This window comes from Xenopus laevis, chromosome 5L (assembly GCF_017654675.1).
Source record: "Xenopus laevis strain J_2021 chromosome 5L, Xenopus_laevis_v10.1, whole genome shotgun sequence".
Classification (NCBI taxonomy): Eukaryota; Metazoa; Chordata; class Amphibia; order Anura; family Pipidae; genus Xenopus; species Xenopus laevis.
This window is the reverse complement of record NC_054379.1, coordinates 130,790,875-130,818,206: the sequence shown is the minus strand read 5'-3', so window position 1 is coordinate 130,818,206 and position 27,332 is coordinate 130,790,875. Positions and strand designations below refer to the sequence as shown.

The window sequence follows — 27,332 nt, the reverse complement described above, 5'->3', positions numbered from 1 at the left end:
GGAGTTTGTTATGAAACTCCAGCTGGAACATACTGATTATAAAGCCAGGGCAGTAGTGAGGAACATCTATTTAAGGGGACAGAAATTACATTTTTGGGTAAATCCACCAGGGTTTTTGTCTGAAAATGAAGATCTCTGCTCTGTGCCTGCTGTGTCTTCTACATCTTGGCTATGCTGCAGCTGAAGACAGAGTATATTATATTGCAATTAGAGAAACTCATTGGGATTATGCCCCCAGTGGCATGAATGTTATGTCTGGAAAGTCCGTAGAAGAAGATGAGTAAGTAATTTTTATTGGAAACAAATCATTATATGTTTGTCCTGTTACAATATGTGCATTCAAATCTCCACTCTTGAAATCTTACTATTGTCTTATTTCCAAAGAATTTATATGTCCTTTTGTTCATATGTCCTTTCTCGTATCAAACCTTAAATTTCTTCCTACTTCTTTCCTTCTCTCTCATGATATACAGAACGGTCATTCGGTTCCTGTTATGCTATTCTGTCCTCTACAATTGTTTCTTATTCCTCCTTACAGATTTGATCCACATGTGTTCAAAAATGTTGTCCCTGTCCATAAATCTAGCAAATTTTAAGCTCCCCATACTTTTCTATACACTTGACTCCAGGGTCAGACTGGGGGGCCTGGGGCCCACCGGGACTGCTGTCCAGGGCACCCCGGCCCCCGCCTCCCCTTGCTGCGGCGCCAGCGCCGCGCTCCCCCTTGCGCAGGCGGCACCTGTGCTGACGAGAATGTGCAGACAGCGCATTGCGCCGGCTACATTTTTTTTTAAATTATTACAATTGGGGGTCTGGCCCACCGGGTATTTTCCCGGTGTCCCACCGGGCCAGTCCGACACTGCTTGACTCCCAATTTACAAGTGTACAGATTCCCTCCCTTCCCAAGACAAGTTCCTAAAGCCCCTTCTTTTTTTAAATTTATTCTTTTGCAACATATTTTAGAAATGAAAAGGTGGGGCCATCTTGGGTATAAATCTTCATGATCTGTTGGGTATCATTAATGCCTATGATGAAGTACCAGGGGGTATGAAACACGTAAGGCGGAATACAATGTGGTCTGTAGGCCTATCTTTTTAACATGATTTTTAACACATTTTAATATAATATAGAGTTTTGCAATAACATTTTTGGTTTTTACATATATACCCTTTTGAACTGAAGGCTTTATCCCTGAAACCATGGGCCCTTTTTGACAGGCCCTTTAGAGACTAGTATGCTAATATATATTTTTTCTATGACACAAATAAAGGTAGCCAAAGCTACAGGAAATGCTACCAAAATTTTCGCTAAATACTGCGCAGACCATGATAACTTCAAATTGAGATTGGTGCCTCTCCCATTGACTCATATAGGACCTCAACAGGTCTTAGATGGTGGATTGTCGGATTTGGGCTTTTTGCAGTATCGGGGTATAATAAATCTTGAAAAATTTGAGTTTTATTTTCCAAGAAAATTTCGAGTTTTTGTCCCAAAAAACCTGACCAGATAAATTAGAGGTTTAGTAAATAACACCCGAAGACAACACCCTTTCAAGGATGCTGCCATCTCCTGCCTTAAACTTTTTCCTCTTGGTTGCTTAATATCTCTTTAATTAATTTCTGCTTCTGTCAAGAACTATCCTACAGTTTCTTTGCTCAGACAGTGATTTAATTTTATGTTACATGCTAAATCCAAACCCCCTGATCATATGCTCTATAAGTCTGTAAGCAATCCAGATAAAGTGTATGCTACATGAACCTCCCTACTGCTAATTTACTGATAAAAACACTTTCCTTCTGTCCATAAAAAGTCCAGTATAGTTGCCAGTTCAAAAAATCTGTAGTTACGTTTTGCAGATACAGCTAGTGTTATAGATGGTATTTCATGGAAAATAATAATGGGGAATTATACACTTAAAACACAGAACCTGGTATAGCTTTATTAAGTGGTTACCAAACTGTGATGCTGCCCTCTCTGATGTGACCTGGAAGGCTGAGCCTAAGAATGACAAATAAGGTAAGATTTGTGGAAATCTGAAAGTCCGGATTCAAAGACAATAAGGTTTGGGGTAAAAACGTATTCACTCTCAGATATATTCTTGAAACTATGGCTGAGTGACTTATCCACTAATACAGGTATTGGACCTGCTATCCAGAATGCTTGGGACCTGAGGTTTTCTGGATTACAGATCCTTCTTTAATTTGGATCTTCATACCTTAAGTCTACTAGAAAATCATGTAAATATTAAATCAACCCTATAGGCTCTAGACTTTGTTTCCAATAAGGATTAGTTATATTTTAGTTGGGATCAAGTATAAGTTACTGTTTTATTATTACAGAAAAAAAGGAAATCATTATTAAAATATAGATCATTTGGGTAAAATGGAGTCTATGGGAGACGGCGGCCTTTCCATAATTTGGAGCTTAAAAAATAACTTGTTTCCAGATAATGGATCCCATACCTGTAATTTCTTATATCTGTAACTGTGTTATGTGCTAACAGGAGCTCTGAACAGAGGTGGGACAATGATGGAGCATTCGAAACACAGTCATTTATTATTATTAATAATAATAATAATAATGACGATGAACCTATTTCTTACCACTCTCATGCTGGTCATCAAAGGAGCAAAGCAAAACTCTCTATTGGTAGGAATGGAGACTATGATTTTTCAGGGGTACTTCACAGTCTTTGAGTATAGAAACTGAAGCTTTCATTCTTTACCATAATAAAAAATTAATTTTGCTACCAAACATTTGTTTTCTTTCCAGAAATGCACAGACCTTTCTAGTGGGTGGACCTAACAGGATAGGAAGAGTCTATAAGAAAGCTGTTTACCTGCAGTACACTGATGACTCTTATAGTAAAGAAATAAAGAAACCTGAGTGGCTGGGATTTCTGGGTCCCATGTTAAAAGCTGAGATTGGAGACATAATTATCGTTCATCTGAAAAACTTTGCCTCCAGACCATATAGTATCCATCCACATGGAGTACAGTACACAAAGGAAAATGAAGGTAAATCAATAAAAAATGTTATATGCAGTTTTTAAGTTTTACTGATTTTCCAAATCACAGAAAAGAAAGCAAGAAGGAAGGAAAGTAGAGAGGAGATTGAATAAATGTAATGTTTTTTTAATAGCATTAAAAAAATGCATAGTTTTTGAAAAATCTCTTTATAATAGTAAAAATGATAAAGATCCAAGTGTAGCTTTTTTCTTTGTCTTTTATTTATTTTTTTCTTCTTTTAGTTTTCATCCTTTTACATTGTCATTTCTTTTATTATTAATTTCTCACATGCAATTCTATCCATAGTGCAGGAAACATGCCTATAAATTGTAAGTGTGCTCTGCCAAACATGCCCTTAAACGGGTTGTTCACCTTTGAGTTAACTTTTAGTATGATGTAGAGATTTTTCTATTATTTGTGGTTTTTGAATTATTTAGCTTTTTGTTCAGTAGCTCTCCAATTTGCAATTTTAGCATTATGGTTACTAGTGTCCAAATAATATAATTGGTTTGAAAAAAAGCCTGGAATATGAATAGGAGAGGGCCTAAATAGAAAGATGAGTAATAAAAAAGTAGCAATACATTTGTAGCCTTACAGAGCATTTGTTTTTAGATGGGGTCAGTGACCACTCATTTGAAAGCTGGAAAGAGTCAGAAGAAGAAAGCAAATAATACAAAAACTATCACAAATAAATAATGAAGGCCAATGGAAAAGTTGCTTAGAATTAGCCATTATATAACATACTGATGAAGGTGAACCACCCCTTTAAGGCTAAACTAGGGGCACTAGGCTCTAAGTAAGTCATTGGATTTTGCAGGTGCTCTGTACCCAGATAAAGCTTCCAGTGGACACCAAGACGATGCAATAGAGCCGGGTCAATCACACACTTACAGGTGGGAAGCGGTCAGTGAACAGGGTCCAACTGCTAGCGATGAGGACTGTATAACAAGGATCTACCACTCACACGTCGATGGCCCGAAGGATGTGTATTCTGGCCTTGTAGGACCTTTGATCATTTGTAAAAAGGGTAAGTAATCCATTTCACTATTTCCCGATGGAACAATGGAAATCCTTGCCACTCTGCATCCAATTTTACAATGAGAGGAACATCATTGAACTTACATGGTATGAATTATAAATTATTTTTTTTCGTAAGGGTTAGGTCAACATTTTGCTAACTATCTTTATGCTAATATTTATTGGGTGGCCAAAAACTGGAAAATCCCACTGCAAATAATACAGAATTAGACCTTTTGGAACTGCTTCATGATAGTTCGAACACAGTCGGGCTTCTCTATGAGCACACGTGCAGTGTGCAGATGCAATTCACCATGTTTATTACCCACAATGCAACATTTCCCCCAGAATTCTAGCATAATAGGTTGCAAAGCATCTGATGATGTGTGGCCAATGTGTTATAAGGGTTGCAATTGCCCCCTTTGAAACAAATCAGACACAATAGTGCTAGAAGGTTTTGGTGAAAATTTCTGGTGCTCAGCATCAAAATCATGCCCAATTCTTTAGGTGTAAGATGCTGTAGGAACTCCTGCATCAATAGCCAGCCTGTGCCTAACTCAAAGTGTTCACCATTGCAACAGATAGCACACATACAACAGGACCTGCAGCATAATCATGATACCATCTAGTGTACAGACCACTTTTCTGTTAACTCAGTTAATACAGAAATCATTTATTTAAAGGACATGGTATTAACCATTCAGTGAACTTCCTTCTTCTTCTCACTAGGCAGTATAAATGCGGCAGAGCAGCACAAATATGAAGAATTCATCTTGATGTTTTCCGTGATTGATGAAAATCTGAGTTGGTATCTGGATGAAAACATCAATGCGTTTTGCACTGATCCATCCTCGGTGGACAAAAATGATGAGGATTTTCAGGAGAGCAATAAAATGCACTGTAAGGTCACTTTTACAGCATTATAGAATAATATATATGTGATCCAATGGCTAACTGCTACCCAAGGCAACAGTGCTTCCTTACGTTAGAGGCTACTCTTTAACCCTGGATGGCACAGTGAGCTTTAGCTCCAGAGAACAAGGGGAAAGTGCTGAGTGATTTAATGTATTTTAGGACTGATGCTGATTTATCTAAGGATGCAGGGAACTTGCACCCAGCTGGTTAGAAAGAGAATGATTTCTATTTAGCAACTATTTTAAGCAAAGCAAGGTTAACCAGCCATTTGACTGATTTGGGAAAAGAAGAGAATTACATTGTGGTAACTAATGTTTTTACTAAATTCAGATGTTCTTTCCTTTATCAGCTATTAATGGATACATGTTTGGAAACCTTCCTGGACTTTCAATGTGTGAAGGAAAACACATTCACTGGTATCTCTTTGGTATGGGGAATGAAGTCGATATCCATTCAGCATACTTCCATGGACAGGTTCTAACATCCCAAACTTATCGTGTTGATACCTTGAACCTTTTCCCTGCAACAATGATCGAGGGTCACATGGTTACAAAGAATCCTGGGAAATGGCTCCTCACCTGCCAAGTCAATGACCACTTAGCAGGTATAAATTACACTATTCATTTAAATTCTTAAACAGGCTAGCCCAGATCTTCACGTTTCCACTTTTGACAAAGAGAACCCTTGAATTATACACTGCAGGTACAATTTTCTTTTTTCGGTATATTTCATTTAGCATTCTAGTTCTTGTATTTTCAGCTACAAGGGACATGTTTGATTGTAATCCATTACATAGCAACTCCTGAAGATATGGAATAATAGGCCGAAGCATGTAATATCTGTAGCACCTCCATGAAAGGAGCGGGACCACTAAAGTGCAGCCCTTTACAGGGAATATCAATAGCAGTCTTACATAGTTACATAGTTAAATTGGGTTGAAAAAAGACAAAGTCCATCAAGTTCAACCCCTCCAAATGAAAACCCAGCATCCATACACACACCCCTCCCTACTTTTAATTAAAATTCTATATACGCATACCTATATTAACTATAGAGTTTAGTATCACAATAGCCTTTAATATTATGTCTGTCCAAAAAATCATCCAAGCCACTCTTAAAGGCATTAACTGAATCAGCCATCACATCATCACCCGGCAGTGCATTCCACAACCTCACTGTCCTGACTGTGAAGAACCCTCTACGTTGCTTCAAATGAAAGTTCTTTTCTTCTAGTCTAAAGGGGTGGCCTTTATGGGTAAAAAGGTCCCCTGCCATTTGTCTATAATGTCCTCTAATGTACTTGTAAAGTGTAATCATATCCCCTCGCAAGCGCCTTTTTTCCAGAGAAAACAACCCCAACCTTGACAGTCTACCCTCATAATTTAAGTCTTCCGTCCCTCTAACCAATTTAGTTGCACGTCTCTGCACTCTCTCCAGCTCATTTATATCCCTCTTAAGGACTGGAGTCCAAAACTGCACTGCATACTCCAGATGAGGCCTTACCAGGGACCTATAAAGAGGCATAATTATGTTTTCATCCCTTGAGTTAATGCCCTTTTTTATGCAAGACAGAACTTTATTTGCTTTAGTAGCCACAGAATGACACTGCCCAGAATTAGACAACGTGTTATCTACAAAGACCCCTAGATCCTTTTCATTTAAGGAAACTCCCAACACATTGCCATTTAGTGTATAACTTGCATTTATATTATTTTTGCCAAAGTGCATAATCTTGGTCAACTTGAACCAGTTTTTGTTGATTCATGGGACAAATACTGTTTATCTATTAAATTCCTGACTATTGCTATATACTAAATAGCATGACCAAAGACATACAAAGAAATAATTAATTTTAGGATTTCCTAAATAGATACACATCTTTTAGGCAAGTAGTCTTTCTTATGGTAGTATAAGAAATCATTTTTGGATCATTTGAAAAATCAGTGGCACTGATGAGAAATGCACTCATATTGGACTTTCTAGGAGTGTCCCCATAACCTTATTTTATGGTGACTACAGAATAGACAGTGGTATTGCTCAGACCTGCCTCACACAAAAGTATGGTTTCAGAAGTGCATAAGGAATTCAGTATAACTCCATCTTATAGGTGGCATGCAAGCAATTTATGAAATCAGGAGCTGCCCAGCAGAAAGTCAGCAGCAACAGAGCTACAGTTGGAGAGGACGTGAAAGACACTATTATATTGCTGCAGAAGAAGTCATCTGGAATTACGCTCCAACGGACACTAACCAATTTACAGGAAAGAAAATAGATCATCCTGATACGTGTGTAGCACTTTTATTAACTTTGTGAAACTGCATATTGCTCTGGTGGTCTGGATATGGGCATGTGTGACTATAAGCCTGATGTGCAGAATTTTTATCCATATATCTTCATGTACTAGTTGGCAGTATGAATTGGCCCCTTTGCTGATTTATTGTTCTTTTGTGGCAACAGATATTATTTATGTCAACTCGACCCCTTAGCTCCAAGAGTTCTCATCATTCACAATCCCTCCAGCTATACCCACAAATCATTCAAGTCACTATATGAATCCACAACATAGATTCAGATCTCAAAACCAATCCTTCCGTTCATTTAGATAAATTCAGCAACTTCCAGCAGTGAGAACCGGAATAACTACAGTATTGATTGTTTATAAAGCCCATATCATTTAATATAGCAGCACTCTGCTAGCATCTTCAAATAATGTGAATAATCAGGGATAATTCTAGAAACGGTGCACTGCTTGCATTTAGTTTGTATTTTGCACAGCCCACTAACTTAAATTGATTTCCAAGTATATATAATTATGCAGTGATTATTGGTATCTAGACAATACAGCTCTGTTTTGTAATATCTTGACAGTGAATCTGCAGTGTTTTTTGAACAAAATGAAGTAAGGATTGGTGGCTCCTATAAAAAAGCTGTTTATGTGGAATACACAGATGCGACCTTCACAACAAGGAAACAGCGATCCAAAGAGGAAGAACACCTTGGAATCCTGGGTAATTCATTCTTGCATCCTCTTCTATGGATGTTCTCATTGCTGTGTGGAATACCAGTAACTAGCATAACAAAAGGCTTCCAAAAAGCATGTCTTTACTGGCAGCAAAGCAGAAAGAGGCAAAATGGAATCAAATTGTTCACAACAACTGAGCACAGACTCACCCAGGCTTGTCTTGGAGGGACTGAAAAAGGATTCGGTGTGCCCAAAATCATGGCTGGTGGCTGGAGTGTAATGGTCTATGATTAAGTGGTGTTCCCGAAATGTGTTAGGCATCCACTACACCCCAGCCACCAGGCTTTTTTAATGATTTAATAAACAGTCATTTTTACTTGATGTTTAAAATGGAATCAAAACCTGAAGCCTGAAGCCATACTCTCAACACCTCACCAGCGAGACGGTCTAATTCTGTATAAATGGTTGACTACTCTGCATGCTACAATATAATGTTCATCTTATTGTGTCCCACATTAGGTCCTGTCATGATAGCGCAAGTAGGAGATTTTATAAAGGTAACATTTAAGAACAATGCAAGTCGAGCATACAGCATCCAAGCTCATGGGGTGAGTTACACCAAAAACATGGAAGGTGCGGCTTACAGAACTGGAAATCTTATTGAAGGTATTAAACCATATATATCAATTAAATAACATTACCAAATGAAGATTATTTACAGTAAGTTACTTCATAAAAAATAAAAAAAACAATGAAAGGTGACTTGCCTTTTGAAAAGAATGATAGGAGCATTGCGGGTGGAACTGAAAAATAGCAGAACATCACCTTTAGCTTTTTTCAGGTGCTATCTTTACAAAAAGATAGCACCTGAACTCTAATAAATAAGCCACGTATATACAAATCCTTTATAACTGCGTAGGGACTCTGTAATGTGAGTCACAAATTATTTCATATTTTAATGACAATAAAGAATGTTTTACATTTTGTGGTTAAGAGTAGAAGCAAAGGGCTTTTACTCCTTTTTGTTAGACATTTTCAGAAAGTCTTAGTGTAATGTTAAAAGTATAGAAGTCACATTTATTTCCCATCAAGTTGATGATATCTTGTTGTCCTTAATCATTATATAAATTGTTGGTTAGTTCTTATTATGGGTGACTTTGCCATGAGATTGTCACCCCAGTTAAGCTGCCAAAATTGTTGCCCCAGGACAATCACACTTGTCTTTAGCTGCTGTGATTATATGATATATTAGTGGCTTCCACAGTTGGAGTACATTTTGCTCTTCAAACTAGTGATGTGCAGGTTGAGAAAAACCTGCAGTGACTGGCAGGTTGCTGACAAGTTTGGCAGGTTTGGATTGAAATTTGGCCAACCATTGCGGGTTAGGGTTGCGTACGGGTCAGACTGGGGAAATACACGTCTCCACTGTTCTTGAAGATTCCCTGTCTTGAAACCAGTTGCACACAGAAGTAGCATTGAGGACATGGGTATGGGTTGGGTGCGGGTCCTACAATGGCGAATTTTACGGGTTAGGGTAATGTGTGTGTTAGGTTTCGGTGTGGGTTAGGATCGGGTGCAGGTTGAGTTTTTCCTGACCCACACATCACTAATTCAAACAAGACTCGTAATAATGGCTTTCCAATTTTTTTTAGTTTCTAAAGGCATTGTGGAATATTAGAACACTTAATCCTATTTATCAAATTGATTACAATCACTTCCTTTAAAAAAAAGTTTAAAAAATAGTTGAATATCCTACTGCTTACAACCAAAATGTCAGATAAAGTTTTTGTTTTTGACTTTTTCCTTGTCACGGCCGGCACCCAATACCAGAACAAATGCCAAGGACCCTGGTCTCAGCTCGGCTTCACCAGTAGTGTGACCACCTTTGGGCTTCGGGAGGAGCCCTCAGCTTAATTGGGTGCCACCTGGACTTAACGAGGGGTACAAGGCAAGATGTTCTGGCTGGCAAAGGGGCACGACCGGATAGCAAGAGTCTTTGGGCAGAAGACCAAGGACAAGGCGTCTGGTGGAAACGGAACAGACCAGATCAGGACAGTAGTCAGGAGCAGGCTGGGTTAAACACGGATAATCAGTCAGGATAGCAAATTCAGGAACAGGTAGCAAAAGCTCAGGAAACCACAGGATATGATCCTATAACGGGCACTGGCTACAGGTCTGAATGGGCCTTAAATAGGGATCCAATTGGCGCCAAAACGTGCGCAATTTCGCGCCGTTGCGCAATCACGCCAGCACGCATGCGCCTTTAAGAGATGTGCAGGCGCACCGCTCGCGCCCTAGGAATCAAAGATGGCGCCGGCAAGGGCAGGACAGGAGCGGCGCAGCAGGCGTCCACGCCAAGGACGCGGCGTGGACCCCGCTGCCCACTAGACCACCAGGGTAAGTTTCTTACATTCCTACTGCCATTATAACAACTATTGTTGCTGTCATTTTAGATGTTCCTTCACCTGGCTCCCATGTGGCTCCTGGGGATACATTTATCTACGAATGGGAAGTGCCATCAAGTGTGGGTTCCAATATTTTTGATCTAAACTGCTTGCTATGGCTGTACTTCTCTTCTGTGGATGTTATCAGAGACACTAATTCTGGTCTTGTTGGTCCTCTGCTTATCTGCAAAACCATAGATGTAAACAACCAACAGGTAAATAGGCTTATTTAACAATAAAAATGTCATTTTGAAAATATAAGCCAACCAAAGAGATAACAAAGGCTTTAATTTAAGATATGTATAATAAAATAATATTTATATAATAATTAATATTTATTTAATAATTAGTGAACTTCCTGCTATTGCATTAGGTGAAAAAATACTAATTGCATTATATCCCATGTAATGTTACTTTCCTTTCCTTCCTGCCTTAAATACTTAAAACAAATGCATATCAAACCCCCTAAATTGCCAACATTCCCTAAATGCTTTCAAGGAGATTTAGTAATGGAGTAGTTGTGCGTTTTGTGCTGTCACACGCCTTTGCCAATGGCCCGTCAGTTTTAGGAATACCAAACCAAATTCGAACCCTTCATCGTTGCCGGAACAGCCAGTGCACAGGTGGAAGTACTAAGGTGCATGTGCCAATTTTTTTTCAATTATATAGAGTTTGGATTGGTTCGCCAGGATCTTGGATTCGGTTGAATCCAAATCTTGATAGAAATAGCTCAGATATGGCTGAATCTCTAACTGAATCCTGGATTCAGTGCATCCCTATGAACAATATATTTACTGTAAATTCTCTGGGTCTGAATTATATGCAAAGAGGAGTGGCTGACTTTACCATTTAACGTATCCAACAGCACAAATAATCCAGCCAAGGCATTTGGTTTAGCACCAAGTTAGTAATTGTTGCTACTTCTAGCCTTTCATATTACAAATCCGTGGAGGTTTGTGAATATTGAGACATTGTTAATGCTCCTAACATACTGTTTCAATTGTCATTCTTTCTAAACTCCAGTGTGCTGTGTAACCGTGAATATCCTGTAAATTATATCCTTATAAATGGTGCTTAGTGATGTCATCATTATAATCAGAGCTTAGTGATGCCATTTCTGTCACATGACTCACCGAAACTTTTGTATTATTATAAATAAAGTACCTCCTGTTGCGAAATACAAGGATATTAGAAGTCACCTTGGAGTTCCTTCGGCCTCGAGTTTTTTTATGGTCATGGAACTCCTCCGCAACTTTTAATATCCTTATAGTTTATTTACTATATAATACACAAAAGCCATGAATATCTTGTAAATTATATCCTTATAAACGGTGAGTTCTGATGTCATCAGTTATAAACGGTGAGTTCTGATGTCATTTCTGTCACATGACTCACTGAAACTTGTGTATTATAATAAATAAAGTACCCCCTGTTGCAAAATATGAGGATATTCGTCCTCGTGTTTGTATATGGTCATGAAACTCCTTGGTAACTTATAATATCCTTATAATTTACAAGAGGGGGTACTTTATTCACAATATATTTTACAATATAGGGTACTTTATTCACTATATAAAAGAGCAAAGTGGCTATAACAGAATTTACTGTAGGAACACAGGTGACTATGTACTAGGGCAGAAATTCAGTTACATAAAGAGAGAGACTGCACCAAGACAACAGGCTCCTTATACAAGGGAATGCTCTCAGAATTACAGCTTGTGTTACTCACTGATGACTGAAACATTTTCTGTTAAAGAAATCCCAAAGTTGAAGGGTTCTGAAACCGATTACTTTTTTCTTTCTAGAGAGGAATAGCCCACAATTACTACTTGATGGCAACAGTATTTGATGAAAATGAGAGCTGGTATTTGGATGAAAATATTGAGCAATTTACAGGCACCCCTTCCAAAGTGAACAAGGAAGATGCAGAATTCCAAGAGTCTAATATGATGCACTGTACGCATTAACATTAGTTCATTGTAAATTTCAACAATTACAATTTTTCCTGCGACCATTGGTCAATGAGCCGAATGATATCCAAGTCTTTAGCCAATATCGGTTGCTTCGTCTCCAGCCACACACACCAAACTTCATTTTGTACAATAATATCTGTGCATGTATATCATTTATATAGCATATATATATATATATATATATATATATATATATATATATATATATATATATATATATATATATATATACACACACATATATAATCCACAGGGCTACCATCACTCTCAACAAAATCTATTTTATGCCTGGGTGCAGAAACATCAATATTTACATCATACTTCACGAAGAATCCGCACTCTCAGGACTTATAAAATATAATAATAATTTATCAACAGAACTTCAATCTGACGTTTTGGCCCTTTCCAAGGCCTTTCTGTTAATAAATGATTATTTTATTTTATAAGTCCTGAGAGTGCGGATTCTTCATGAAGTATGACGTATATATATATATATATATATATATATATATATATATATATATATATATATATATATATATATATATATATATTTATATATATACACACACACACAAGAGGTCCTCTGCACTCAACCCATTATCAATATATTGAGGACATTGAAATATTTTATGCCTTAAAGGACATGTAAAGCCTATATTTTCCTACAATGTATATAAGTTGGGCACATCTCCCCCACCAAACTGGCATTATTTTAACTTCATACATCCCCTCCATTTGCCAGTGCCATCACATTTGCAACAACAGCAGCTTTCACCCGGGGGCCATTTTCCCTCTGACATAATCAGTGCATTTATATCTGCAAAAAGCACATATGCAATGTAAAGTGTATGCAATTGAAGAATGCAAGCAAACACAGCCATAATATGTGTGTGGGGGGTTTACATGTCCTTTAAGCTACTTAAAATGCCTTACCCTTTAAGCAAAACAGGGATTTTTTGTCCATATATTGCAATATATTTAAGCTGGCCAATTGCTTCATTATACATTTTATAATAATAATAATGAAGCAATTGTAATAGTTATTAGTAACTTAAAGGAAAACTTTAACCCCAAAATGAATACTTAAGCAACAGTTTATAACAAATTAAGTGACATATTAATGAATCTTACCAAACTGGTATATATATTTAAGTAAATATTGCCCTTTTACATCTCTTGCCTTGAACCACCATTTCGTTATGGTCTGTGTGCTGTCTCAGAGATCACCTGACCAGAAATACTACAACTCTAACTGTAACAGGAAGAAGTGAGGAAGCAAATTACATAACTCTGTCTGTTAATTGGCTCATGTGACCTAACAAGTATGGTTTGTTGGGTTTGTTTATGTGCACTGTGAATCCTACGATCCCAGGGGGCGGCCCTTATTTTTTAAAGTAGCTATTTTCTATTTAGGATTACTCAATGGCACATACTACTAGAAAAGTATATTATTATGAAAATGGTTTATTTACATGAAGCAGGATTTTACATATGAGCTGTTTTATGCAATATCTTTTTATAGAGACCTACATTGTTGGAGGGGTATAGTTTTCCTTTAAAGGAACAGTAACGTCAAAAAATAAAAGTGTTTTAAAGTAATGAAAATATAATGCAGTGTTGCCCTGCACTGGTAAAACTGATGTGTTTGCTTCAGAAACACTACTATTGTTTATATAAATAAGCTGCTGTGTAGCAATGGTGGCAGCCATTCAAAGGAGAAAAGGCTCAGGTTACACAGCAGATAGCAGATTAGCTCTGTCTGCCTAATGGTGTTATCTGTTATCCATTATTCATCCTGTGCCATATAGACGTTTTTCAATTTCCACCATTGCTCCACAGCAGCTTGTTTATATGAACTATAGTAGTGTTTCTGAAATAAACAAATTTGTTTTACCAGTGCAGGGCAACAGTACATGATATTTTCATTACTTTAAAACACTTACATTTTTTGGTGTTACTGTTCCTTTAAAGGCATACTGACACTAAAAAACTACTTTTTAAAAAATGAATGAACATTAAACGTTACCTATTGGTCATGTTGATCGTTTTTTGCTGAGAGGTTTGTTTTTGTAAGAAATTGTTAGTTCCTAAACCTGACTGTTTTGCCAACCTGACTGTTCCATCTCAGCCCGTCAGTTAGAGATTCTAATGCTAACAGACTCCTTCTGCACAAATATGGCAGCCCCTTATACAGGAACATGGGGTGTCAGACAGGTAATGTAAAATCATTGTGCAAATACTTTATGGCAAAGTTATAAATAACTTTCAAAGACAATATTATGATAGATGTAAAAAAAGAGTTTAATTGCTGGTGTCAGTATCTCTTTAAGGCACAAAATGTTTCAATGTCCTTAATATATTGATAATGGGTTGAGTGCAGAGGACTCTTATATTTGTCTCTATGTAATCTGAGGTCACAGCCTCATTGCACCCCCGCCTAATGGTTTTAAAAATTAGTGGTGAGCACAACTTTCCCTTGTTTGCTAATAATATATACATGAAAAAAAATATTTTCCCCACCCCAAGTATTGTAAGAATAAAGTAGATTTTGCTATGGAGCTATGTTGGAGTTGTGTATTCAAAATAAGCCACTAAACGTTTTTAAATGTTTTTTCTCCACACAGCAATTAATGGATACATGTATGGAAACCAGCCTGGGCTTGATATGTGTACAGGAGACACGGTTCTGTGGCATTTGATGGGCATAGGGAATGAGGTTGATATGCATGGAATTCATTTTACTGGCAACACTATAGTAAATCATTATACAAGGGCTGATACAGCAAATCTCTTCCCCCATATCTCATATAGTGTTATTATGAACCCAGATAATGAAGGTAAGTTGCATTATTCTTATGAGAAAGACATGGCAGTCAGTAAATTTGCTCATGTAGGTATGAAATGAGAGGGAAACAGATGAAATTGTTTCTTGTGTAACTTGCACTTATTGGGGTAAACTGGCGGCAATCAGTATAGCTAGAATGTAAGCCGTACGGGGCAGGGACCTCCATCCTTTTGTCTCCTTGACAATAAACACTTAGGGGCACATTTACTAAGGGTCGAATATTGAGGGTTAATAAACGAATTTGAATATCGAATTCGAAGGATTTACCGCAAATCCTACGATCGAACAATTCGCAGGATTTTAATCGATCGATCAAAGGCTTTTTAAAGAGACAGTACTTCGACTATCGAATGGTCGAATAGTCGAACGATTTTTAGTTCGATTCGTTTGAATCGAAGTCGTCGTCGAAGGTCGTAGAAGCCTATTCGTTTTTTACTTCTAATCCTTCACTCGAGCTTAGTAAATGTGCCCCCTAATATGTATTGTAACTATACTTGATATTTGTGTATTGCGTTTTTATTCTTATTTGTACTTATTATTGTAATGACCCCCTGTTTCTTCTACTAATTTATTGTTCTGCCGTACAGTGCTTTGCCCTCAAAGAGCGCTATACAAATAAAAATATACATTCATGCATACATAGGAAACACATTTAATTACTAGAAAATCATATCATCAGCATATATCATCATATCATATCATTCAGCATATATAAAAGCTTTTGTCATACTGTTATAAAAACAAGAATTTAAACATTGGGGAGAAGGCACACATCTGTGTTACAGTCTGTCATAGGCAAAGTGATTCCTATTTTAATGAAAAGGAACCAGCTAAATGCAAAGATGAGCATTTTGATTACCATAGTCCTCTCAAATGTCATTCCATCTTATTACTCAGAAGAATAATTGTGATAATAATTGTGAATTGCACTGCAAATTTAAGATATGAGTTTTCTGAAAACAGCATAAAATGACATGCAAATAATGGAAATATTTTAAAAATAGAAATTTTGGGATGATAATACTCCTAGTAAATTGTAAGTGATAGTGTTTATTGTAATGCTGGAACTAATAACAATGTAAAAAATGATATCTATTTTCAACAGGGGTTTTCAATGTTGAATGCATGACCACCGACCATTACACCGCTGGTATGAGACAGCACTACAGGGTCAAATCTTGTGCCAAGGAATTTACCAGTTTATTAACCCGAACAAACACATATTACATTGCAGCAGAAGAAGTACAATGGGACTATTCTCTGAACCGGACTTGGGAACATGAAAGGCACATTCATCATAGTGAAAGGTAATCAGAAGCCAGGAACATTATTTAACATTTAAAAGCTTTAAAGGGGTTGTTCACCTGTACATTAACTTTTATGTATAATGTAGAGAGTGATATCTTGAGCCAATTTGCAATTGGTTTTCATTTTTTATTATTTGTGGGTTTTGAGTTATCTAGCTCCTCTCCAGTCAGCATTTTCTGCAATCTGGTTGTGTAAGGGGTACTCACCCTGGTGGTCCAGTGGGCCGGCGGGGACGCCGCTGCGCCTCCGGTGGGGACGCCCGCGGCGTGGTATTACTCCTTTGGTGCCTTGTGTTCCTCTGCCTTAGGGCACGTGCGGCGGCCTCATCTGTTTTTTCTTTGCGCAATCACACTGGCGTGATTGCGTCATCGCGCAAGGGCACGAGTTTCAATTGTATTTAAAGGGGCCTTTTACACTTTATCCTTGCCCATTGTTTGGTTCCATTCGTGAGTTCCTGGGTGCTATTCTTGTTTATTATGTTGGCTTTGAAGAAGCCAACATACTGTTCTACTAGTTCAGATTTGTGTTTTGACCCCTGCCTGCCTGATTTTCTCGTGACTTCTGTGATCCTGACCTTGGCCTGTTATTTGACTACTATACACTCCATTACCTGACCAGTGCCTGTTTTGACTACTCTGATTGATCTACCTGTTTTGACCCTTGCCTGTCTGACTCTGCTTGAATTCTGCCTGCACCGACCTGGCCTGGTTTGACTACGTTTTCTGTCTGCTCCTTGAATTGTGACCTTCTGCCCAAAAAGACTTTCCTAACGATCATGCCCCTCTGCTCGTCCAGAACCCTTAGCTTGGCTCCTCTCTTTATAAGACATGGCAGCATCCAATTAGCCGAGGGCTCCTCCCAAGATGAAAGGCGGTTGTTAAAGGCAGAAGTAAGAGCCGAGACCAGGGAGCCTAGCATTGGTTCTGGGTGCCGATTACTGACAGGTTGCTAGGGTCCAAATGTCCCTAGCATTAAATTGAATAAGAGACTGGAATATGGATAGGACAGAGTATGAATAAAAAAGATGAATACTAAAAAGTAGCAATAACAATACATTTGTAGCCTTACAGAGCAGTTGTTTTTTAGGTGGGGTGAGTGACCCCCTTTTGAAAGCTGGAAAGAGTCAGAAGAAGAAGAAGCCAAATAATTCAAAAACGACAAAAAACAAAAAATGAAGACCAATTGAAAAGTTGCTTAGAATTGGTCATTCTATAACAAACTGAAAGTTAACTTAAAGGTGAAACACCCCTTTAAGGAAAATCCTACTTGGCAACAAATTGGTTGCTTCACTTGCAAAGACTAAACCCCTAAATTCTTAAATATACCAATAGTAAAAACATGCTAGTTGTACATGTTGCTCAACTGGAAATAGAGTATATATCATAGTTACGGGGCCCACTCTATTGTAGTTCAAACACGTTGTCAATGGCTGAAACAGGATATGGTAATTAAAATCTAAGCCTGGAAAAATATGTTTAAACACAACATGAAGAGTTTATTAGTTCAACATATAAACAAGCAGTTTATTGGTTATCTACTGAGCAGCACAAATGTTTTCTTGCTTTAATTGATTGGTCTCGGTAGTTCTATTTGTACGTGGATAGAAAACTGGTTTATAAAAGTTTGTATATGGGGGGTGTAGTTAGTAGTGCATTCTTGCAACTTGCAATTTGGATGGCTAATATTCGGTGTTGATAAATGTATGGTTATACATTTGTGATTTAACAATATGCAAGTCATTTATATCTTTAATAGGACTTGGGCAAATCCTTGATGGAGAAGGACCTAAGGGGACTTGTGAATAATACAATTAGCTAAGTGTCAGGTAGCAGCTTGAAGAGCCAGAAAGGTATTGTTCTGTATTAAAAGGGGTATAGAATCTACTCAGCATAACTAATCACTGGTAAGGCCTCATAAAGATTATAGGGCAGTTTTGGTCTTCAGTGCTCAAACAGGTTATTATTTTAATAGGAAAAGTGAGAAGATGAGTGTCTAAGCTGATAAAGGCAAAGGTCTCAGTTAATTCTGTGTAATGTCTCATTTGGCCATCTAATTAGGCATATAAGTACTGCACATCTATTATTTATAAACAAAACTCATATATTAAATTTTTTCCCTCTTGTTAAGCCCCGGAGATCCATTTTTAAACAAAAGTGAAAAGTTTATTGGTTCAACATATAAAAAAGCAGTTTATCGGCAGTATACTGACAGCACTTTTACAACTCGCAAAGAAAGGAAAGAAGAGGAAAAGCATTTGGCAATTCTAGGTAAATTACACTGATTTTATGTTTTTTCTGCAGCTATGGCTGCCACGATATAGACAGATATATTGGTTTAAATTACACTTGTAAGTAGACTTTGTACCTTATGCAGCAGCCTTAGAGAGCACCCAGATTCTGCACATGGTAGAAACAGTACATGGCACCCTTCAGTTCATATTAATTACAGGGATCCCTATAACTTTGCCAGTGCTGTTTTCACATGAAAAGGTAAAGGCTTTTGCACTCCAGAATAGTGTTAAGAAAATTGACATCCTGCCCCCCAGTAGTAAATAAGTCCTCAAGGATAGGAAAGAGTAATAAGTATATTTGAAAGTAAATTTTAACAGTAGTGATTCGATTGAAGCAATGGTTTGCTTTGCACATGCACTCAGTATGTAAGTTCTCTCTATTTTGAATTTAAATGTAATGTTATGTTATTTTAGTTCTTCTCCACTAGGGAAACAGGCCACTAATGCCTCTTTCTTTCACAGGTCCGCTTTTAACTGCAAAAGTTGGTGAAAAAATTAAAATTGTGTTTAAGAACAAAGCCAGCAGACCATATTCAATCTACGCACATGGAGTAAAAACAGATGGTCCAGCTGTACAAACGAAGCCTGGTAATTGCAGTTTTTAAAATAGTTTTGATCCAACACAGCAAAAAAATTTCAGGCTCAATTGAAGGCTTAATAACACAGAGGTCACTTCTGGTCTAGTGTATTTCAGCTGCCAGTAAAGTCTCTGCTGCCTACCTTGGCCCCCATTTACTTGGGCAGCAGAAATTGGGAATCGTATGTGTGAGCACTTTTCTGGGACTGGATAGTTATCTCCATAATGATGTCTCTGTATACCTCTCTGTATACCTCTCTGTATACCTCTCTGTATACCTCTCTGTATATCTCTCTGTATACCTCTCTGTATACCTCTCTGTATACCTCTCTGTATATCTCTCTGTATATCTCTCTGTATATCTCTCTGTATATCTCTCTGGCGTTCTGGCGCTATAGGGGCCCTAGTATTGTTTGCTAAGTCAAACCATTTATTTAAGATGGAACTATACTGTATACAATTATATAGCATATATATATATTAATTATAATTAAACAATACTTGAACAAATAGATATCCAATTTGCATGTTAACAGGGGAAACACAAACATACATTTGGAAAATTCCAGAAAGGTCTGGACCTGGCAAACATGAAGACACAGACTGTGTGACATGGGCTTATTATTCAACAGTAGATCCAATAAAGGTAATTTTATTGAATTAATGGGACTGAATGCATATAATGATGTTAACAGGACACTGTCATCACTTATTAATACTATTATATGATTTTATTGAGTACACAGACACTTTACCTTGTTTTTTTCCAGTGCATACAATGTAAAGACAGAGAATATAATAAATGAGAGCATGTAACTATGTAACTATGTGGCCCTAACTAGATCTGCCAATAAAAAGGGATTTAATGTGGCATTTAATGGGATTAAATGTTTTAACACTACCTTACTTAAAAAAAATGTTTTCTATCAATGTAGGAGGGTAAAGGTTTTGTTAATGTTAAGGTCCCTTAGTTCCCCCAGGGAATGTGTTAGCCAGCTAGACTGGGTCCTCAGTATAGGAGAAGTAACTGTCAGGACAGACATTGTTATAGGTCACTCTAGGAGTGACAGTTAGGATCAGGAAAGTTAGTGAGCCGCTAAGGCTCCAACTAGAAGTTTAGAGAGGGGTTAGTACCCTGCGGCACCTCTGCTGCCATTATAGGGGCCAGAGGGATCAGGCTCAGGATTAGGGATGGGGAGTTGGTGACCACCAGGCAGGTAATGCAACCTAGTGAGAAAGGATCAGAAAGGATCTGTGAGACCTGCTGACACTACTTATTCATTGAATGTATCATCTGAGCACACACCCTGCATATTTGAAGTAATTGGCATCTTGAGAGTGTACTAACTGTTCAATAAAGTGTTCAACTGTTTAAAGAAACACTGGCGCCCAAAGTTATCTGATAAAGAATGATTGCTCTGTGGTATCCTTTCCTCCATCCCATAATTGAGGGCCTACTGGGAGTTGCTAGCCAGGGTCCTGGAAAAAGTAAACAGTAACAAAAAGGAAGCTTGAGGCACCCCTAACCCATACACCCGTTACATCATCTTAATTCCATCTTTGAGAACAAGAAGGCTGTGTTCCTATACAGCTGCAAAACCCAAAAAGTCACCTCAGCTGGTGTATGCAAAGGTTCCTTAACTGTGGAAGGGGAGAGGAATGAGGGAAATAGAGCCCTATTTAGTAACATTATCTGTTGTTGTGTCTAAGGCCTATGCTCTAGCTAACAGATAAAGGATATAACTAATGGTTTGAAGGAGAAATTAGTGCAACATGTTTGCTACACGTGGACAACTTTTTATTGGGGTTTTCTCTATAGGTGGACTTTTCATTGATATTGGAGTGATATTAAGTACATACAACTGAACATAAGCTTTTGATTTTCAAACTAGATCTTAGATTTTAGACCACCATTATTTCTCCTCCTATACATGTTACTTGCTTTTTAAGGTTCTGCTGTTTTGCTATTAATTAGTAGAGCAGTTTCATCAATTCAAATCTAGTGTGCCAAGGAAAACTTGAAAGAATAACAGGCATAATATTCATTGAAACCAAGTGCAGACAATTAAACCAGTGATCAGAGAGGGTGGTGAGTGACATTCTGTCCATGAAACTCATGCTTATCTGGAAAATATGGTAAAATTAAAAGTCACTGAAATCTAGTAATCCGTCTATCAATAAATGCTTTGCAGGCAAATATGAATTATTTGAGACAAACAATGGCTATGACTAATCCATAACTCATGAAACATTAAGGGTGGCGACACATCGAAGATTCCAAGGATACTAGTCGCCTATCGACAAATCTCCTCTTCTTTGGGCGACTAATACTCATGAGGAAACTTCGGAAGGCTAAGTGCTCCGAGTGCCATCCAGTCGGCATTTTACATTCTAGCCGGCGGGAAGGCTTTTCGAGAGATTAGTCGCCCGAAGAAGAGGAGATTTATCTCTGGGAGACTAATCTCCCCAGAATCTTAGCATGTGTCACCACCCTAAGACCAGCAATATTCATCTTGCAGTTCTTTAGTTATTGCTATTCTACATCTCCAAGTATCCCTCATCACTAACAGGTAGCAATAGCTAGAGGAAAGCGGGCACAGTTTTACACTGTTCAATCATGGACAAAAATATTATAGAGTATGTATCATTGGACAAACTCAAAAGTAACCATTTAAAGGACCAGTAAAAAATTCTGTTCAAATACTATGTTAAGACAGACATCTGCCTAAGTTGCATTTAATAAGTAAATGTATATCAACTTACATACAGACTCAACTTAAGAACAAACCTACATACCCTATCTCTTACATAACCTGTGGACTGCATGTATGGCATACTCATATCATTTGTATAATCTTTGCAAATGGTTCAGAGGCTTGAATATAGTTTATACAGTATAAATAAGCATTGTTTAACTATGTGGGCATCCTTTCAAGTGGACGTTAGAGAACTTGGTGTTTAGTTCTTACAAATGAAGATAATTGTGGGTCAGCTTTATCAGGATATTGATAGGGAAACTCAGAATATCCAGAGTAAACCCACACAGACATGGTGAGAACATACAAACTCCTTGCAGAGAGCCCCCCATACTGATTTAGAACCTACAACCCAACGTTGCAAGGCTGCAATGCTAACCACTTCACCACCATATACATAGGGTTGCAAAATGGGTGATATTTTGCTGGCCCACCCAGTAAATATGATTCTCAATGGCAATATTATTAATATGGAAGAAATAGAAAAAAGAGACAGCCCTATATGCACATAGTAGCACAAACATGGCACTACTTGCCTTGATTATATTGCGTGAATCACTGTAATTAAAAGGGTTAGATCTCTACTTTACTTTTCAGTATTTCTCATTAACCAATAGGGTGTAAAATCTGAGGTTTCCTTCATTGTATTATCAGGACACATACAGTGGATTAATTGGTCCTCTTGTGATCTGCAAAAGCTTATTGTTCCCGCTGCACGTGTTTGACAAACCAAAGAGGAAGTTTGCCCTTCTTTTCATGATTTTCGACGAGAATGAGTCGTGGTATTTGGAGGAAAATATCAAAACCTTCTCCTTGCATCCGGATCAAGTGCAAAAAGAAGATGAGGATTTCATTGAAAGCAATAAAATGCACAGTAGGAACCTCCTTTCAACTATATCATAAACAATAGGCAAAAACAATACAATTATATCTGCATCATGGTTTATTTTATGACTCATTTATCAACACTGTCAAGTCACTTATCAAGTGCTAATTGACGGTTTGACCTGGTTATTAACTTAACCACTTAAATCATTACTAATGGACCAGGAGAACCTGCCATTGCCCAAAGTTTTTTTTTTTTAACTAAAAACCATTAATTCAAATTATGCTCTAAAAAACTTGTATGCACAATATTTATTAAGAGCAAACAATTTGTAAAGCTCGGATGCAAAATGTTAGCATCTAAAGGCTGCCGAGTTTGTGTAGAAGTCAATGGGAGCCACCTATGCCAGTTTTAAGGCATTTTAAATGCAAGGTTTTCTATATTTTAATGTTGATAGATTAAAAAGTCAAGCTATTTAAATTTTCCCCCCAGATTTGGATTTTCTAATAAATAAGCAAGCTTATTCAAAGCAGAGGAAAACCTCTAATCTCAAACAAACTCAAATTTTGATAAATGAGCCCATTCAATTTAGTTTCATCAATAAACTGGAGTCAAGCAGTATAGAGGACCCTGTGGGGTATGAAACAGATTGCCTCCACGTTTTTGTGGATTATATGTTGTTACAGGTGTTGCCAATATCTGAACTAGACCTGTATCCTGGCACCTAATAGAGACCCATGTGCCCAAATAACTTGAGTTTTCACCTGCAGTATGAAGGAGCCTGTGTACAGCTACACAAGAAGGGGGTTCAGAGCTGTAGGTGAAAGATGGAAAGAAAAACCTAACACTAAGGTCTGTACTAGAAACATTGCAGATACAAAGTACATGTATCCCACACAACATGCCACACACTGCGTCTTCATCTGACAGTCGTGTTGTGTGTAGTTTGTACAGTACCTGTGATGTTTCGATCACTCTCAATATATTCGGCGCCTCCAACTTGTAGCATCCGTTTCATCGCTCAGAAACGTATCGCAACGGATCGTCCTGTAGAGTTCAGCCCTTGGGGCAAATTTACTAAAGAAAACAATTTGCTAGAGAAAAAGCTCAGCACAAGAGAAGTTTCACATCATTTTCACCAGGCGAATGATCGTTAATCCGCAAATTTATCAAAGTGTGAACTTTCCAAATACTTTACCCTTTTCGACTATTAAGTCTATTGACTTGATACAATGAAGCTACATCCTCAATATTATCATGTCAGTGACATCATATCCTGAATGCCAAAAAAGTCCTAAAAAAAGACAAGACGCTGGCGTTTTTTCAAATTTTAATGTAAGATCATGTAGTAGTAACTGTTTTAGCTCGTGTCTAGGACAATAGATCTGTTTTGTCTTTATTTTGCTTCCTTGGACATTTTTAATAATAACTGGCCTATAGTCATATTTACATAGATGTAAGCATAAGTGTTAGTGGTGGGCGAATTTGTCCGCGTTACCGCGAAATTCGCAAATTTCCAGTGAAACAAAGTAACAACATTGAAGCCTCATGTAGCTGCCAGGGTCAGCGACCCTCATTTAAAACATGGAAAGAGGCAGATGACGAAGGAAAACAACTGAAAAACTACAGAAAATAAAACACAAAAGGCAATTGAAAGGTTAATAAGAACAGGCTTTCAAAGTAGGTTAATAAAAGAATGTATTATTTCTATTGTAGGCATAAATGGCAAGATGTATGCAAACTTAGAAGGCCTCACTATGCATGTGGGAGATGAAATCAGCTGGCACCTTATTGGACTGGGGAATGAAGCTGACATACATACAGTACATTTTCATGCACACAGCTTCAAATATGTGGTAAGCATTTCATATACAGTGAGAACATTAATCTTATAAGACTGTATAAACATGATACGCTCAGTACTCAGACCTGGACTGCTAGTATAAAGAGACTGGATCCGTTATCCAGAAAGCTCAGAATTACAGGATGACCAAGTCCCATTTTAATCAAATAATTCACATATTTAAACCGGTACCTTTATTTCCTTTATAATAAAACAGTACCTTGTAATTGATCCCAACTAAAATATAAATAATCCTTATTGTGGCAAAACAATCCTATCGGGTTTATTTATGAACATATTTTTAAAAGACTTAGTAGATTCCTTATCCGGAAAACCCAAGTTCCTGAGCATTCTGGATAACAGGTCCCGCACCTGTATATATATTTAAAAGGGGATCTATCATGTGCTGATTGTGCCTGAAAGTCTTTCTATATCACTGATATTTATCTAATTAATGTATTTTAATAACAGTAACATTCAGTATCTGAATTAAATTTTTGTATGTTCATTAGAGATGGGGGCTTCCATACCAACTGATGGTACCGTCTTTCATTTAGCATTTGGCTTAACCACATAAGTGACAGCAATAATCTTCCTTATTTATCATGCAGAGTTTTTTTACATTGTTAATTCTATTACACCATTGAAGCCAAGCAGCAATGACTACTAGTGGGGAAATATATATTTAAGTAAATATTGCCCTTTTACATCTCTTGCCTTGAACCACCATTTTGTGATGGTCTGTGTGCTGCCTCAGAGATCACCTGACCAGAAAAACTACAACTCTAACTGTAACAGGAAGAAGTGTGGAAGCAAAAGGCAGAACTCTGTCTGTTAATTGGCTCATGTGACCTTACATGTGGTTTGTACGTGTGCACAGTGAATCTTACGATCTCAGGGGGCGGCCCTTATTTTTTAAAATGGCAATTTTCTATTTATGATTACCCAATGGCACATACTACTAGAAAAGTACATTATTATGAAAATGGTTTATTTACATGAAGCAGGGTTTTACATATGAGCTGTTTTATGCAATAACTTTTTATAGAGACCTACATTGTTTGGGGGGTATAGTTTTCCTTTAACGTTATTATGTCACTGACATCATATCCTGTATGGCAAAAAAGTCATAAAAAAACAAAAATGCTGGAATTATGTTTAAAAGTTGTAACTGTTAAATATATGTTATTTACACTTTTTTTAACCATTTTAAGCTCATGTCACATTTGTTTTAGGATGGGCTCATGTCTAGGACAATGGAAGGTTTTGCCTTGGACATTTTTAATAATGTGTTCACATATGGAAAATAGGAAGTAATTGGAAAGAGTAAACAACCCTTTATTTCACAACCCTAAGTTTCACTAGGAAGAAAATAAGGCTAGAGAAAACTCACTTAGAAATGTTTGCTCTGACGATTTTTATGCCACGTTCATTTGCCAAGACTAAACTTCACATTTTGATAATTACGGAAAGGGCATCTCCCATAGACTCCATTTTATGTAAAATTTTATGAAATGATTTCCTTTTTCTATGTAATAATAAAACAGTAACTTGTACTTGATCCAGACTACACTATACTTAATCCTTATTGGAAGCAAAACCAGCCTATTGGGTTTATTTAATGTTTACATGATTTTCTAGTAGACTAAAGTTATGAAGATCCAAATTACAGAGAGATCCGTTATCCGGAAAACCCCAGCATTCTGCATAAATATTCTCATACCTGTAGTATGAAACACTGTTTTAAACCATTACTGGTATGTGAGCGGTGGCCTATTATCTTGGGTTTTGTTGCTCCCAATTACAAGATTTCCAATGCAGAAAGCCCCAGGGTCCAAGAGTTCCAGATAACCAATACTGGTAATATAAAGAGTGGAGGACTATAAGAATTACTGAATGTTCTCACCAGTATAATCATTTCTTTTCAGAGAGGAGCGATGTTTCGTTCAGATGTGTTTGACCTGTTTCCCGGAACATTTAAAACAGTTGAAATGACCGCCAAAATTCCCGGCACTTGGTTACTGCACTGTCATGTGACGGACCATATCCACTCTGGGATGGAGGCGCTCTACACTGTATTAGAAAGTAAGGCTTGCCAAAGAAACTTGGGAATAGTGTTTACTCAGTAAAGGAGAACAAAAGGCATGAATACAAGTATAAAATGTTACTTTATTGTGGAGCAGGTTTGACAATGTCCCACAGCTGGTGCAGCTATATAATAACATCAGGTCTTGCTTTCTTGTGTTTACTAAACGCTAATGTAATGCTAGTTGTACTGATTTCACCAATCCTCTTTCTTGTGCAGAAAAACGATCTCAATCCATTTTTACAAAGCTTATCAAACATTGACCTGGGGTGCTGGAGTGTGAAAGATGGATGGAGGATCTGTAACTACTGACAGAGAACTCTTCTGTGAATGGTCCATTTAAGCGATTTCATTTCCTCATATAATTACGGAAGCACATGGATGTAAAGTTTTCTTTGCAGATTAACGTTTTCCACGTTACCCTTTATGTTTCTGCGCAGTGCTTTTGTTGGATGTTATTAAAGTTGAGTTTCCTTTCA

The 27,332-nt window shown here is 37.4% G+C and overlaps 1 protein-coding gene across 2 annotated transcripts; it reads left to right on the top strand.

Annotated features, from left to right (window-relative positions):
• The first annotated feature begins 38 nt into the window (after positions 1-38).
• Positions 39-27,332, top strand: cp.L (ceruloplasmin (ferroxidase) L homeolog). 2 transcript variants are annotated; one of them, XM_041563400.1, is made up of 19 exons: positions 39-280; positions 2,773-3,014; positions 3,826-4,035; positions 4,755-4,925; positions 5,290-5,544; positions 7,048-7,225; positions 7,809-7,948; positions 8,422-8,568; positions 10,356-10,561; positions 12,152-12,302; positions 14,947-15,159; positions 16,273-16,474; positions 18,603-18,742; positions 19,228-19,353; positions 19,879-19,988; positions 22,753-22,972; positions 24,641-24,780; positions 26,696-26,852; positions 27,073-27,332. In XM_041563400.1, the coding sequence occupies exons 1-19, from the start codon at positions 126-128 to the stop codon at positions 27,114-27,116; spliced, it is 3,207 nt and encodes a 1,068-aa protein (XP_041419334.1). In that variant the 5' UTR covers positions 39-125; the 3' UTR covers positions 27,117-27,332. The 2 variants fall into 2 exon arrangements, with proteins under 2 accessions (XP_041419334.1, XP_041419333.1); XM_041563399.1 differs by having other exon boundaries at positions 40-280; positions 2,773-3,017.